The sequence below is a fragment of the Schistocerca nitens genome, chromosome 3 (assembly GCF_023898315.1).
Source record: "Schistocerca nitens isolate TAMUIC-IGC-003100 chromosome 3, iqSchNite1.1, whole genome shotgun sequence".
Lineage (NCBI taxonomy): Eukaryota > Metazoa > Arthropoda > Insecta > Orthoptera > Acrididae > Schistocerca > Schistocerca nitens.
The window spans coordinates 663,128,866-663,143,941 of record NC_064616.1 but is presented as its reverse complement, the minus strand read 5'-3'; the positions used below and the strand labels follow the sequence as shown (position 1 = coordinate 663,143,941).

At 41.5% G+C, this 15,076-nt stretch overlaps 1 protein-coding gene across 1 annotated transcript in view; it reads left to right on the top strand.

Annotated features, from left to right (window-relative positions):
- The window catches only part of LOC126248623 (probable C-mannosyltransferase DPY19L1), a 224,541-nt gene that overhangs the window by 82,550 nt on the left and 126,915 nt on the right, over nucleotides 1–15,076 (top strand). Inside the window, exon 6 of the mRNA XM_049949793.1 lies at nucleotides 10,832–10,987. Coding sequence (XP_049805750.1) covers nucleotides 10,832–10,987 — 156 coding nt within the window. The remainder of the gene's footprint in view (nucleotides 1–10,831; nucleotides 10,988–15,076) is intronic.

Genomic DNA, 15,076 nt, shown 5'->3' with positions numbered 1-15,076 from the left:
GATCTCAAATCTGCACACTGCTGCATTCCAAGGCAGACATATGGTAAAGTTTCTTTTAAATGTGAGTGAACCATCCTGGCTTCATTATACACTCCTGGAAATTGAAATAAGAACACCGTGAATTCATTGTCCCAGGAAGGGGAAACTTTATTGACACAGTCCTGGGGTCAGATACATCACATGATCACACTGACAGAACCACAGGCACATAGACACAGGCAACAGAGCATGCACAAAGTCGGCACTAGTACAGTGTATATCCACCTTTCGCAGCAATGCAGGCTGCTATTCTCCCATGGAGACGATCGTAGAGATGCTGGATGTAGTCCTGTGGAACGGCTTGCCATGCCATTTCCACCTGGCGCCTCAGTTGGACCAGCGTTCGTGCTGGACGTGCAGACCGCGTGAGACGACGCTTCATCCAGTCCCAAACATGCTCAATGGGGGACAGATCCGGAGATCTTGCTGGCCAGGGTAGTTGACTTACACCTTCTAGAGCACGTTGGGTGGCACGGGATACATGCGGACGTGCATTGTCCTGTTGGAACAGCAAGTTCCCTTGCCGGTCTAGGAATGGTAGAACGATGGGTTCGATGACGGTTTGGATATACCGTGCACTATTCAGTGTCCCCTCGACGATCACCAGTGGTGTACGGCCAGTGTAGGAGATCGCTCCCCACACCATGATGCCGGGTGTTGGCCCTGTGTGCCTCGGTCGTATGCAGTCCTGATTGTGGCGCTCACCTGCACGGCGCCAAACACGCATACGACCATCATTGGCACCAAGGCAGAAGCGACTCTCATCGCTGAAGACGACACGTCTCCATTCGTCCCTCCATTCACGCCTGTCGCGACACCACTGGAGGCGGGCTGCACGATGTTGGGGCGTGAGCGGAAGACGGCCTAACGGTGTGCGGGACCGTAGCCCAGCTTCATGGAGACGGTTGCGAATGGTCCTCGCCGATACCCCAGGAGCAACAGTGTCCCTAATTTGCTGGGAAGTGGCGGTGCGGTCCCCTACAGCACTGCGTAGGATCCTACGGTATTGGCGTGCATCCGTGCGTCACTGCGGTCCGGTCCCAGGTCGACGGGCACGTGCACCTTCCGCCGACCACTGGCGACAACATCGATGTACTGTGGAGACCTCACGCCCCACGTGTTGAGCAATTCGGCGGTACGTCCACCCGGCCTCCCGCATGCCCACTATACGCCCTCGCTCAAAGTCCGTCAACTGCACATACGGTTCACGTCCACGCTGTCGCGGCATGCTACCAGTGTTAAAGACTGCGATGGAGCTCCGTATGCCACGGCAAACTGGCTGACACTGACGGCGGCGGTGCACAAATGCTGCGCAGCTAGCGCCATTCGACAGCCAACACCGCGGTTCCTGGTGTGTCCGCTGTGCCGTGCGTGTGATCATTGCTTGTACAGCCCTCTCGCAGTGTCCGGAGCAAGTATGGTGGGTCTGACACACCGGTGTCAATGTGTTCTTTTTTCCATTTCCAGGAGTGTAGTTGCTTGGTTTACAGGTTAAAGGCACTCTTTGCAATCCAACTTGAGCGAAATAGGGTAGCCACTATGGCAGTACCAGATCTATGCCCAGCATCTGCTGAAACCAGGGAGCCATCATTTTCCATCAGATGACATCTTTCCATTCTGTGATAAGAGCACACAATGTATTCAGTGTCTCAGCCTCATACACACCATACATTCCTCAACCACCAATGGGACAATATTTTCATTTCTGCCTGTGAGGAACAGGGCCCTTTAGGCTACTCACTAAGAGTTTTCATTTAGTAAACTACTTCTTCTTCTTCTTGAAATGTTTCTGCTTATGCAGGTCATTCACAGAGCCTCTTCCAAGCATCTCTTTTCTCCCACAGTCTGTTATTTAGCATCTCCTCCCATTGTTTGGTTCACATCATTTTTCACCTAATCTCTCCATATTGTCTGTGGTCTTCCAATTGGTCTTCATTCAGCTTCTTTCCATTCTAGTGCTCTTCTTGGAAGTCTGTCTCGTGCTATTTTACTGTGGCCACACCATTTGAGCCTATTATTCTTTTAGTAATAAGTGTGGCAAATATCAATGTTTTATGTTAATGTTTGACCTGATCACCACCTTGATGCATTGGGAGGGCCAGAGCTGTTTCAGATTTGACAACTACAGGAAAAGAAAGTACTCCCACGATAGCTTTTAAAACATTAATTTGCAGTATTTTAGACAAACACTACAATTTTAATACAGTATACCCAGATGGCTCTAAGCTGCCTTGATGCTCATTAATGTATTGTGTCCATGTTTCCACGATTTGCCTGACAAATGTAATACAGTTCACAGCTGCAGGGCTGCATGCTGTTCAGAAAAGACTGGAGCAGACAACACAAGATTCAGCGAGGAATTTCTCATATGCTCTGTTTCCTTCAATGCCCTTCAAGCAAGTCAACAGATATACCCAGCATAGAAAATCTAACAGATGATAAAAGGGTACACTTTTTCCTGCTAAAACTATGGAGTAAAAAGGATGGTTCTGTTGAGCACCAATGCATGTCAGAATGCTGGGAAATGAAGAAACTGCTGTAGTAGCCTGGAAAACTTGTCTGGAAAATGCTTTACAAAAATGTGCTGTCTACTTCATAAGTCTTTTGAGACTTGAGGTCGTGTTGCAGTGTATAGCAAAGTAACTGGAAGTAGAAGCAGTAGTCAGTAAAACCTACTGTCTTGAAACTGTATTTCTCTTCCTGATCAGAGAAGTGATCATGATATCATCATAGCGACTAAGGTTACGAAGTTAATAAATGAGTCAAGATTCTTTCTCCTAGAAAGAGCAGATAGGTGATTGTTAGCATCTCACTTAGGCAAAGAACTGCAATCATTTAGTTCCAGGATGATGGCGATAGAGGAATTATGGGCAGAGTTTAAACAGATTGTAAATCATGCTCTGGACAAGTATGTGCCTAGTAAGTGGATTAAGGATGGAAAAAAAACCACTGTAGTTTAATAACAAAGTCCGGAAAATGATGAGGAAGAAAAGGCTGTTGCACTCTCAGTTCAAAAGAGAATCTGCAAATGATGACAGACAAAGATTAGTAGAGAACTGTGTGTCTGTGAAAAGATCTATGTGCAAAGCATGCAATAGCTACCACCGTCATACCTTGGCTAAAGATCTGGTGGAGAACCCGGAAAAATTGTGGTCCTATGTAAAATCTCTAAGTGTGTCTAAGGCTTCCATCCAGTCACTCGTTGACCAGTGTGATTTGACAGTAGAAGATAGCAAAAGGAAATCTGAAGTTTTAAATTCCACATTTAAGAAATGGTTCATGCAAGAAAATCATACAAACATACCATTGTTTGACCATCGCACATACTCCCATGTGGAAGACATAGTAACAAGCATCCCTGGCATAAGAAACAGCTGAACAAGTTGAAATTAAATAGATCACTAGGTCCAGATGGAAACCCAATTTGGTTTTACAAAGAATACTCCACAGCATTGGCTCCTTACATAGTCTGCATTTATTGCAAAACTCTCAACCAGTGCAAAGTGCAAAGCAACAGGGAAAAACCCAGGTGCCCCCCCCCCCCCCATATGTAAGAAGATAAAAGAACGGACCTGCAAAATTACAGACCAATCTCCTTAACATCAGTTTACTGCAGAATTCTAGAGCATATTCAGATTTTGAATACAATAAATTCTCTAAGACCAAAAAGCTCATGTCCACAAATCAGCACAGCTTTAGAAAGCATTGCTCATGCAAAACCCAGCGTGCTTTTTTCTCGCATGGTATACTGTGAACTATTGATGAAGGGCAACAGGCAGAGTACATACTTCTATAGATTTCTGAAAAGCATTAGACTCATTACCCCACTGCAGACTGTTAACGAAGGTATGTGCATATGGAATAGGTTACCAGATATGTGACTGGCTCGAAGACTTCTTAAGTAATAAAACCCAGTATGTCCTCAACAGCGGGTGTTCATTGGAGACAGAGGTAACATCAGGAGTGTATATATCAATGTTCTGGCAGACAGGGTGGAGACGAATCTGCAATTGTTCGCTGATGGTGCTGTGGTGTACAGGAAGGTGTCAAAGATAAGTGAATGTAGGTTGATACAAGATGACACAGACAAAATTTCTAGTTGGTATGATGAATGGCAGCAGGCTCTTAATGTAGAAAAATGTAAGTTAATGCTGATGAGATGGAAGAACCAACCCGTAATGTTCAGATACAGCATTAGTAGTGCCCTGCTTGACACAGTCACATTGTTTAAATATCTGGATGTAATGCTGCGAAGCAATATGAAATGGAACGAGCATGTGAGGATTGTGGTAGGGAAGGTGAATGGTTGACTTTGGTTTATATGGAGAATTTTAGGAAAGTGTGATTCATCTATAAAGGAGAGCACACATAGGACATTACTGCCACCTATTCTTGAGTATTGCTTGAGTGTTTGGGAGTAGATTTGGTCAGCATGCAAGTGTTATGGATATGCTTCGAGAGCTGAAGTTGGAATCCTTGGAGGAAAGATGATGTTATTTTGAAGAACACTACTGAGAAAGTTCAGAGAACTGGCATTTGAAGCTGACTGCAGAACAATCCTACTGCCACCAACATACATTTTGCGTGGGGACCACAAAGATAAGATACGAGAAATTAGGGTTCATACAGAGGCATACAAACAGTCGGTTTCCTCTTGCTCTATCTTTGAGAGGAACAGGAAAGGAAACAGCTAGTTGTGGTAAAGGGGTACCCTTCAACACGCACCGTACAGTGACTTGCGGAGTATATGTTCAGATGCAGATGTAAAAGCGATGGAGGGGTAGTAATACATTTATGTATAGGTCATTGTCTTTCTGACCCATGATATTTTACTCAGCTAAGAGGATCTATCTGTTTGTGCTGCCTATGGCACGTAAGTTTTTTTTTATGCCTCATTTTAATTTAGTATGTTTTATATTCTGATAAGAACTGGGCAGTAAATTTAAATTAGGACTTGCGCATTTAGATTACGATAATGTTGATAATGATCATTATCATGCTAAGAGTGTTGCTGTATGTATCTTTCTACATGTTTTTTTGTGTTATTTTAGACTGACAGTTTTAGTGTGTTGCGTAGTGGCTGGCTCATTCAGCTTTAGTTTAGCATGTTGTATAATTATCAGGTTAAATATTTCAATTTTGCCTCTGCTGTCCAGTGCTTGCATTTTGTTGTAAGACTTGACAAATGACCTCCATTTTGTCTATCACAAAATTGTAGGTGGTGGGACGTGTGTTGCAGGAATATGTTTACTGTAATGAAAAATTTTAATGTGGATGCAAAAGGTGGACATGACAAGCATCCAGAATCTTATTGTCCCTGTTATATGTCTACTTATGTCTTAAGTGGGCCTTGAAATTCGTGGGTTCAATCTTGTTTAATATATCTGGAACCATCTATGAAATTTACCAAACCATCTGTGTGAGTCAGGGATTTACTGCCATATCCTAAAATTGATGTGACTCAATATTTAGGTGATATATTTGTCTGCTATCTCAGGGAGAATGCTGCTGCTGCATCCTGCTAAAAACTGATGTCAAGGCTGCAAATCATTGATCTATATAGGACTCTGTATCGTACATGGCACGTGCACTACCCACCACAGCTGCTGCTCCCAAGACCGGTGGTGGGCAGTGCATACACAGTGTACAGAATGGATGTCTGTGTAGTATGACAATTTGCAACGTAGGCATCAGTTTTCAGGAGGACTCAGTAGCAGCAGGAGCATTCTACTGAGATAATGGACAGACAGATTGCCAAAATATCACATCTTGTTGATTTTAGGATCTGGAAGCAAACATGAGGAGACTGCCAAGAATTATTATGCCAAGAAAGCCTATGAAGTCAAATCTGTGTGGGTTGTTTTTATAGGAATGGCTGACATTGACGTCTCCTCCATCCAGAACCAGTCTTATGTATACAGTATGTTATATAAGGGGAATTCAAATGAAACCCGACCACTAGTGTAAAGTAATGGTAACAATTTTAGTAACTCAAAAATGTAGTTATATACACTACACATACTCCAAAATAGTAGCCAAAGCTGTTAGCACATTTATCCCATTGCTACACTAGCTGGTCAATTCCATCCTTGAAGAAGCTAGTAGGCTGTTGTCAGATCCAGGCCTGGGCCCAGTCATACACTTTGTAGTCTGTTGCGAATCTCTGTCCACAAAGCATGATAACGTTGCAGATGACTCAAAGACAGCGCCATTCGGGTGTTGCGCTGTTCAGTGGTGAGGAACCCACTGTGCACAGATTTTTTGAAAGTCCAAGTGTTGATGCATTGTGGTGTGTGCAGTGCCCACGCTAATACCAGAAACCAGTGAATCTTGTCCACGGTGATTCTGCGGTTGTCCAAGACCAAAGCATTCACTTCTGCAACCATTTCTGGTGTGATGACACAATGAGTCTGTCCAGGACGAGCATCATCTTCCAGTGATTTGCGCCCCTCAAGGAATCATTTGTGCCATTCCACAACACTTGAACTACTCTGACTGTACTCACCGTACACAGCCTTCATCCGTCGATACACTTCATGGCCTCCAACTCCCTCCGCTGCCAAAAACTGAATCACTCCTCGTTGTTCCTGCTTACTCACCTGCATGTTTGGTAGTGGACAATAACTTGTGTGACCACATTCTCTTCGGCGTGAAACCACACTGGTGCTATGCAACATCAAATGGTGTGCACGCCTCAGTCTACCAATAGATGGCACCACCATACCCGCAGTTACGTGGTGCCACCTTATGCATAAGCAAAGGTAGATGCACCAATCAGGTTTCATTTGAATGAACCTCGTACAGTGTTAAGAGGAAGGTGATTAATTTTTTTGTCTGCTGTGTGTATTCGCTTAGCTGCCCTATAATGTCTTTCACTATTTGCTTTGAATTCATTTGTATTTAATTTATTAGTCTGTAATATCAAAGGAGAAGTTAAATGGAAAATGAAATAAGTACAAAGTGTAGGGTGATTATGTTGTGTGATTTTTCAGTAAGAGGCCATTTGTATGTGTTATTTCTCTGGAGGACAATGGTAACAAAGAGCATGGCATTATATGGGTACATCGCATAAACAGATTTATGCTCTTTACTGCCTGCCGTCATTATATTTAGTGAATTGAGAAAGGGAAATGGAACTATAATAGATAACACAATGGCAGAGCAGATGGTTGGTTTGATACCTTTAGTGTGTTAAGAAAACTGGATATTTGTTTTCAGATCATTGCAACATCATGTCCAGCTACAGTTTAGTTCACACCAGTTCACTGAGCTGTTCATGCTAGCTGGCTTGCGCTCACACCTAGGCAGTGAGCAACAGGCCAGTTCATGGCCAGTAATGGAAGGGAAAGAATAGGGGAGGGGTGGAGGAATCGGAACGAGGCAGTTCACCCAAGAAACTTTTGTCAATGAGTCTATTCTGCAGCCACTAACAGTTCTATGGAGATGAATTACTTCGTGGTGGGTAACTAATGCCTTTCATGGCAAATTTATTTCCTAAAACTATCGCATTGATGAGAAATGACAATGAAATGAAACATACATTTCTTTGTACTGATGAAGATGAACTATAAGTTCTAACTGTAGCTAGACGTTCAATGTTGAGGTGTTATAAATTGATACTGGTGTGTCTAATCTTTGCTTTGAAGTTCCTAACCTGGCCATAATGCTGTTTTGCATTTATTTTAAAACAGCTACTCTCCACTTTAAGCACTGTGCCATTAAGTGGAAACACTTGAATTTAAAACTACTGCAAACTTAACATATTGTCATTCCTCTGAAGGCAGCATACAGTTTGCAATTCTCCTACACTACATAATGATGCCTGACAGCTACATTTTTATTGTGAGTGCTCACTGCTTGGGCGGCAAAGACCATGAGTGCTTGTGCTAGCCTAACCACCTCCTGAACAGGCCTGGTTTAGTTGATGCAGTAGGAGAGTCCTTCAGTTTAGCACCTGACTGTGACACGCTATACTATCAGATGGAAGAACTTAGAAACAGTCATCCATTGAAGTTGGGGCCATTTTGTTTCATATTAGTACTTGTCTTCACTCTGCTAAAGTAATGAGAGACCTGTGTAATAACTTTGGGTGGGAACTGCTGGACCATCATGTCTGCATTCCAGACACTGGCCTTAATTTTTAAGTCACTTTACAGCAATCCAACACCCAATGATTGCTCATATCATCTTCCATCCTTCTCCTATTGAACTGTTGCTGCATTTCTAACAACTTCACTGCGAACACTAAATTTGTAACATCTCCTTTCTCTCCTCCTCACCCGCTCCATCCCCTTTTCCCTCCCCCTCCCCCTGTTCCTCCTCCTCCTCCTCCTCCTCCTCCTACTACTACTATTAATAATACTCATCATCATCATCAAAATTGTAATCACCCATCTATCCCCCCTCTTTCCACCACTTTCTCCCTCTCCCAAGCTTGTTAATTGGTGTGACAAGTGTCTGTAAATGTCTCTCGTAAATTGGTTTGTACACCAAAAAATATAGTTTTTAAATTGATCATTTACTCAACTTTTACTAAAATTACTAGCATCTCCCTCACATGTGTAACATGCATTGTAGGAAATATAAAGAACTAGTACTAAACAAATGGTATTAAGGTTTTGAAAAAAAGTTCTTTTCTATGTGTCTTCTGCTAATTTTGTGTTGCAAATACCTTAATCTGATAAATAAATTAATATAGTGACATCTCTTTATCCTATGGCTCATCGTAATACTGAAGTGTATTTGTAAATAAGTGATCAATTTTATGCATATGAATGACAGAAACAGACTGTGAAGGTTAATACTGTCATGTTTCAGACATTCTGTGCCCCTCTAAGGCTTCTATTGGAAATAAATGTATTTTTTATCATCTGTTCTGAAGTTATGAGTGAAGTTGTCGATCTATGATCTTTTGTGTGTAACTTTGTGTACTCTTTCATCCTTGTATATATGGAATTTTGTTGAAATTAGCTACAATTAATGTTAACTTTTTGTGGTTTCACTCAATAAAGTCTTAATCTACAGTTTCCCTATGTAGTAGTGACACTTCCATAAACTTTATCTTGTGGTTTTACATTAGAAAAAATCTCAAAACTACAATTAATGGAAAAAGTTATCAGACTATATTTACTATGCACAATAGACGACAATGTCAAACAGCATTGTGTAGCAAAAAGTCCCATAAAGATGCCCATTTGCAACACTCTGAAGTAGTCTCCGAAAGCCTGTTACGTACACTGAGCTGACAAAAGTCATAGGATACCCCCTAATATCGTCTTGAACCTCATTTTGCCCAGCATAGTGCAGCAACTGTCCATGGCGTGGACTCAGTAAGTCGGAAGTCCCCTGCAGAAATATTGAGCCATTTTTCCTCTATAGCCCTCCATAATTGTGAAATTATTGCTGGTACAGGATTTCCTGCATGAACTGACCTCTTGGTTATGTCCTATAAATGTTCAATGAGATTCATGTCGGGCGATATGGGTGGCCAAAGCATTCATTTGAATTGTCCAGTATGATCTTCAAACCAATTGTGGACAGCTGTGGCCAGGTGACATCTTTGGGAATATGAAGTCCATGCAAATGGGCTCCAGGTAGCTGAACATAACAATTTCCAGTCAGTGATTGGTTCTGTTGGACCATAGGACCCAGTCCATTGCATGACAGCCCACACCATTATGGAGCCACCACCAGCTTGCATAGTGCTTTGTTGACAACTTGGGTCCATGGCTTCATGCAGTGTGAGCCACTCTTGAACCCTACCACCAGCTCTTGCCAGCCGAAACCAGGACTCGTCTCACCTGGGCCAGGATGCGACAGATATGGTCACTTACCCAGGAGCGGTGCTTCAGGCAATGTCGTGCTGTTAGCAAAGACACTCGTGTCAGTCGTCAGCTGCCATAGCCCATTAATGCCAAATTTTGTCACACTGTCCTGATGGATAAATTCATCATATGTCCCACATTGATTTCTGAGGTTATTTCATGCAGTGTTACTTGTCTATTAGCACTGACAACTCAACACAAACGTTGCTGCTCTCGGTCATTAAGTACAGGCCATCAATCTCTGGGTTGTCCGCAGTGAGAAGTAATGCACTCTTCGTACTTTGGATCTCGGAATATTGGATTACGTAAGGATTTCCAAAATGGAATGTTCCATGCAGCTAATAGTCAGCATTCAGAGTCTGTTAATTTGCATGGTGCAGCCATAACCACATGTAAAACCTTTTCACATGACTCACCTGAGTACAAATGACAATTCTGCCAATGCACTGTCCTTTTATTCCTTATGTACACAATACTACTGACATTTTTATATGTGCACATTGCTATCCCATGATTTTTGTCACCTCAGTGCACTTTTATGTCTTTGTTTTATTTTCTCTTTGCTTCATACAATCGAGTGATTAATTAAAGCACATTCCCTTGCACAGTTCTTAATGCACGTATAATGCACTTCAATATGACCTGCAATTTGTACAGGTGAATTTGTCTCTCATTTACAAGATCCTGTTGCGTTTAACAGAAATTAGTCTGTGTTTTGTTGTGCTAATGGTCATGGAACTGTTAACATGTGTTAAAGAAGCCATTTGATGGAATACGTTTGTGGCTGTTTTCTATAATAAGTTTTGGATGATTAGTGTAGGTACCGGGTTTCACACTTGCAGTTCTTTCCTTTCTTTCTTCTTCCTCTTCTTTTTCCTCCTCCTCCTCCTATGTTTAAGATACTGGGCTTGTTTATTTTGATGTGGTTATTTGTATCACAGAGGCACTTACAAGTTGTCCTTTTCTAGGCAACACGAGTGCAATGGACGCCACCACTGCGGGAGAGCTTTTCATATCCATTTTGTCTTGCACAGATGTTAGCAGTTACAAGAGCGCTTAGTTTGTTCCAATGGAAAAACATAAGTGGCAAGCGTGCAGCAGAGAAACCATCACCAGCTGTGCAGGTATGTAAAATACACATTTGTGGTAAATGTAGAAGTGTTGGAATGTATCTAAAGTTTATTTCATGGTATACAGGGTGAACATTGTATGCAATCATAATCTCAGTGTTGTACAAGTGTGACAAACTGTCAATGAGCATCTCCTCCAGCTACAATGCAGTCATGAAGTCACACATACAAATGATAATAAAGGTGTTAGATGTCATCTCTGTAGGTGGCATACCACATATTTTTCTCCTGTCGATGCAGTTGATCAAGGGATGTTGTTGATAATACAGACTGGCGTAGATGCTGTGCAGTCATGTCCCAGACATGCTCATGGACCGATCTGGTGATTGTGCTGTCCAGAGGAGTTGGAAAACATCAAGAGTATATTATGTAATTAGATAATTGAGTGTGAGCATTGTCCTACTGAAAGAGCATATCCCTCTGACGTTGTAAGAACTCTCTGAATGATCATAAGAACTGTCTGATCCTCTGAAGCTGTGGCTGTAGTTTGTTTTGTCTGATACTGTTCTGTAGTTGCCACTCTCCTGGGTGACACTGCACTTGCAAGTGACAACCAGTGATACAAATGCAGAATCTTCTCTTGATATTAAACACAGATTTTTATCATTCATCCATCAAGATGTCTCTCTCACTAAATCATTGGTGGTAACCACACTGTAATGAGTAGTTAGTTCAGACATGTCAAGCAGCTCCTGTTGTATCTAGTGCGTCCAATGATCTTTAAATGGAAGAAATTTCAGTACTTTGCTCGGAAGAGCGGTGCTATTGGACACACTAATCAACAAGCAGTAAATCACCTGCATGAAATAAGTGCATAAATCAATTTGGGACATATGAAAAATGTATCTGTTAGGACAGTGCAGCAAAAAGTAGCATTAATGGGCTATGGCAGCAGATGACCAACGTGTCTCTGCTAACAGCACGACACCACATGCAGCATTTGTCCTGGGCTCATGACCATATCTGTTGCACCCTAGATGACTGGAAAATTGTGACCTGGTCAGATGAGTCCCAATTCAGCTGGTAAGGGCTGTTGGTAAGGTTCTGGTGTGGCACAGACCTCACAGTCATGGATCCAAGTTGTCAACAAAACACTGTGCAAGCCAGTGGTGGCTCCATAATGTTGTAGGCTATGTTTACGTGAAATGGACTGTGTCCTCTGGTCCAACTGAACCAATCATTGACTGGAAATGGTTATGTTCAGCTGCTTGAAGATCTTTTGGAGCCATTTGTGGACTTCATGCCTCAAACAAAGTCATATCACCAGGCTACAGTTGTTCACAACTAGTTTGAAGAACATTCTTTGCAATTCAGGCAAATGATTTGGTCACTCAAATTGCCGAACGTTAATCCCATTGCATATTTATGGGACATAATCAAGATGTCAGTTTGTCCGCAAAATCCTGCACCAGCAACACTGTCACAATTATGGATGACTATAGAGGCAGCATGGCTCAATATTTCTGCAGGGGAGTTCCAATGACTTGTTGAGTCTATGCTGCGTCAAGTTGCTGCACTATATTGGGTAAAAGGCACAATTTTTTTCTATTGGGGTCACAATTATATATGTTGTCTGGTAGCTGGATACATATTCATTTTGGGTGATGCATGGACTGTTACTGTTTAATTTTTTTATAATAATTATTACATTTTCTAGTATGTATGTGTCGCCTCAGTGAACAGTTGTTGGGATGACATAAACCTGTCTGTAATAGCACTTGCTTGTCTGTTGTACATGTACATCATTTATACACAATTGTTTTTCTATCTAGGGTTGCACTTACTTGTCTTGTGTGGTAGCTGTGTACAGATTTAGTTTGGGTGATGCATGGAGTGTTGCTGTTCAATTTTTCTTTTTTGATAATTACATTTCCTAGTATGTATGTGCATGGAAGAGGTAGTATTCTGTTTTTCTTAAATAGTTGTCTGTGTGATAGTCTTTGTTCTATGCTTGTAATTTAAATGATCTTTAACTTGCCTCGCAGTTTCTCCAAAATACTACACTGACAAGGGGAGGCCGCCAATTGTGAAATTCAGATTCGATTCGTACTGCGCATAATAAAAGCTCATGGCCAGAGGTGTAATGTGGCAAAGCACCAAGATGCACTTCTCAGCCGTTGTCAAGAAAATCGACATTTAAACAAACCGTTGCCATGAAATACTCTCTACGATCATTATTTTTCTACAGCGTCGTGGCGCAGCGGTACGCGCTCAGGTTCGTAATCCGAAGGTCGCCGGATCGAATCTCGCGCCATGCAACATTTTTTTTTAGTATTAGTTCATTGTAATTCATATATATATATGAATTACAATTCATTAATAGTTTATATATATATAAAAACTATTAATGAATTGCTTATGCATGTTGGTGAAGGCGGATCGCTCTCCAATTGTACCACCTCCATTTTTCCGTTTGTTTAACAGGGTGTGCCAAAGCTCTCACGTCCGCACTGATTTTCGGCGATGTTATAAGTTGCGCTAGGGACCGCATCTACTTTCTTTCGAAGTTAGCAGGCAACTACGCTGTTATGCGGCGGCTCGTTTCGGCCCATTCAACGTCTGTCCTTCAAGTGTAACGAGCGAGTAACGGAGTTTATATTTCATACCTGCCACAGCAAATTTGTGTTCGTGGGGTTTCTATTCTAATTTGAACCTTTGACTTATGCTATACGTATTCGTTTCGGAATATCGTTTCTACGTCTTCCGTTAACTATACGTGGTTAACATTATGAAGACAATTAATAACATTTGTGAAATACAACTTTGTTTGCGGAAAACATAATGATGTTCGAAGTCGCCAGTTTTTCCACGACAAACGACTTTCAACAACTTATTATATGCATAATTATTGCAACTGATTGCCGGGAATTGCACATATATATATATATATATATATATATATATATATATATATATATATATATATATATATATCTGTGTGTGTGTGTGTGTATGTTTGTGTTCGTTTGTGTGTCTGTCGACCTGCCAGCACTTTCATTTGGTAAGTCACATCATCTTTGTTTTTAGATATATATATACACACACACACACATTTGAATTACAAAAAAATACTTTTAAAAAAAAAAGTTGGCCGGCCGAAGTGGCCGTGCGGTTAAAGGCGCTGCAGTCTGGAACCGCAAGACCGCTACGGTCGCAGGTTCGAATCCTGCCTCGGGCATGGATGTTTGTGATGTCCTTAGGTTAGTTAGGTTTAACTAGTTCTAAGTTCTAGGGGACTAATGACCTCAGCAGTTGAGTCCCATAGTGCTCAGAGCCATTTGAACCATTTGAAAAAAAGTTGCATGGCGCGAGATTCGATCCGGGGACCTTCGGATTACGAACCCGAGCGCTTACCGCTGCGCCACGACACTGTAGGAAATTATTAATCGTAGAGAGTATTTCACAGCAACGGTTTATTTTAACTGTCGATTTTCTCGACAACGGCTGAGAAGTGCATCTTGGTGCTTTGCCACATTACACCTCTGGCCATGAGCTTTTTTTATGCGCAGTATGAATTGAATCTGAATTTCACAATTGGCGGCCTCCCCTTGTGAGTGAGCAAAATCAAAATAAACGGTCTTGAGATTATCATATGATATGTTTCATAGTATTTGTAGTATGAAACATATTTTACCCAGTTTTCTGTTGATCTAGTCTACATCTGTGTGGTGCCATGTCATGCTCTCTTTTGTCCATTTACTGAGAAACTTTGTACTCAATGTGTTTCCAATTTTGGTCCATTTATTTCAATATTGGGATTAAGTATCTTATTTTGGATGGTGAAAAAGTCCATTGATACAGTTCTTTCCACATTTGTAATCAAATTGGTTGCATGAAAGACTATTATGTTTTTGTGACGGCTTTAACATTTTTTCAGAGGTTTCTTTGGTACTTGCTGTAATTAAGATTCTGGTGTCATCTGCAAATTGGTATAGTTTTCTATTGCTACTATTTATATCTGAATCATTTACATATAGCAAAAAAAGAATTGGACCCAGTGTAGAACTGTGTGGAACCCCATTTTTTACTGCTAATAAATCTGACTAATGGGTACCAACTGTGCCATTAGCTTTATGTGTTATC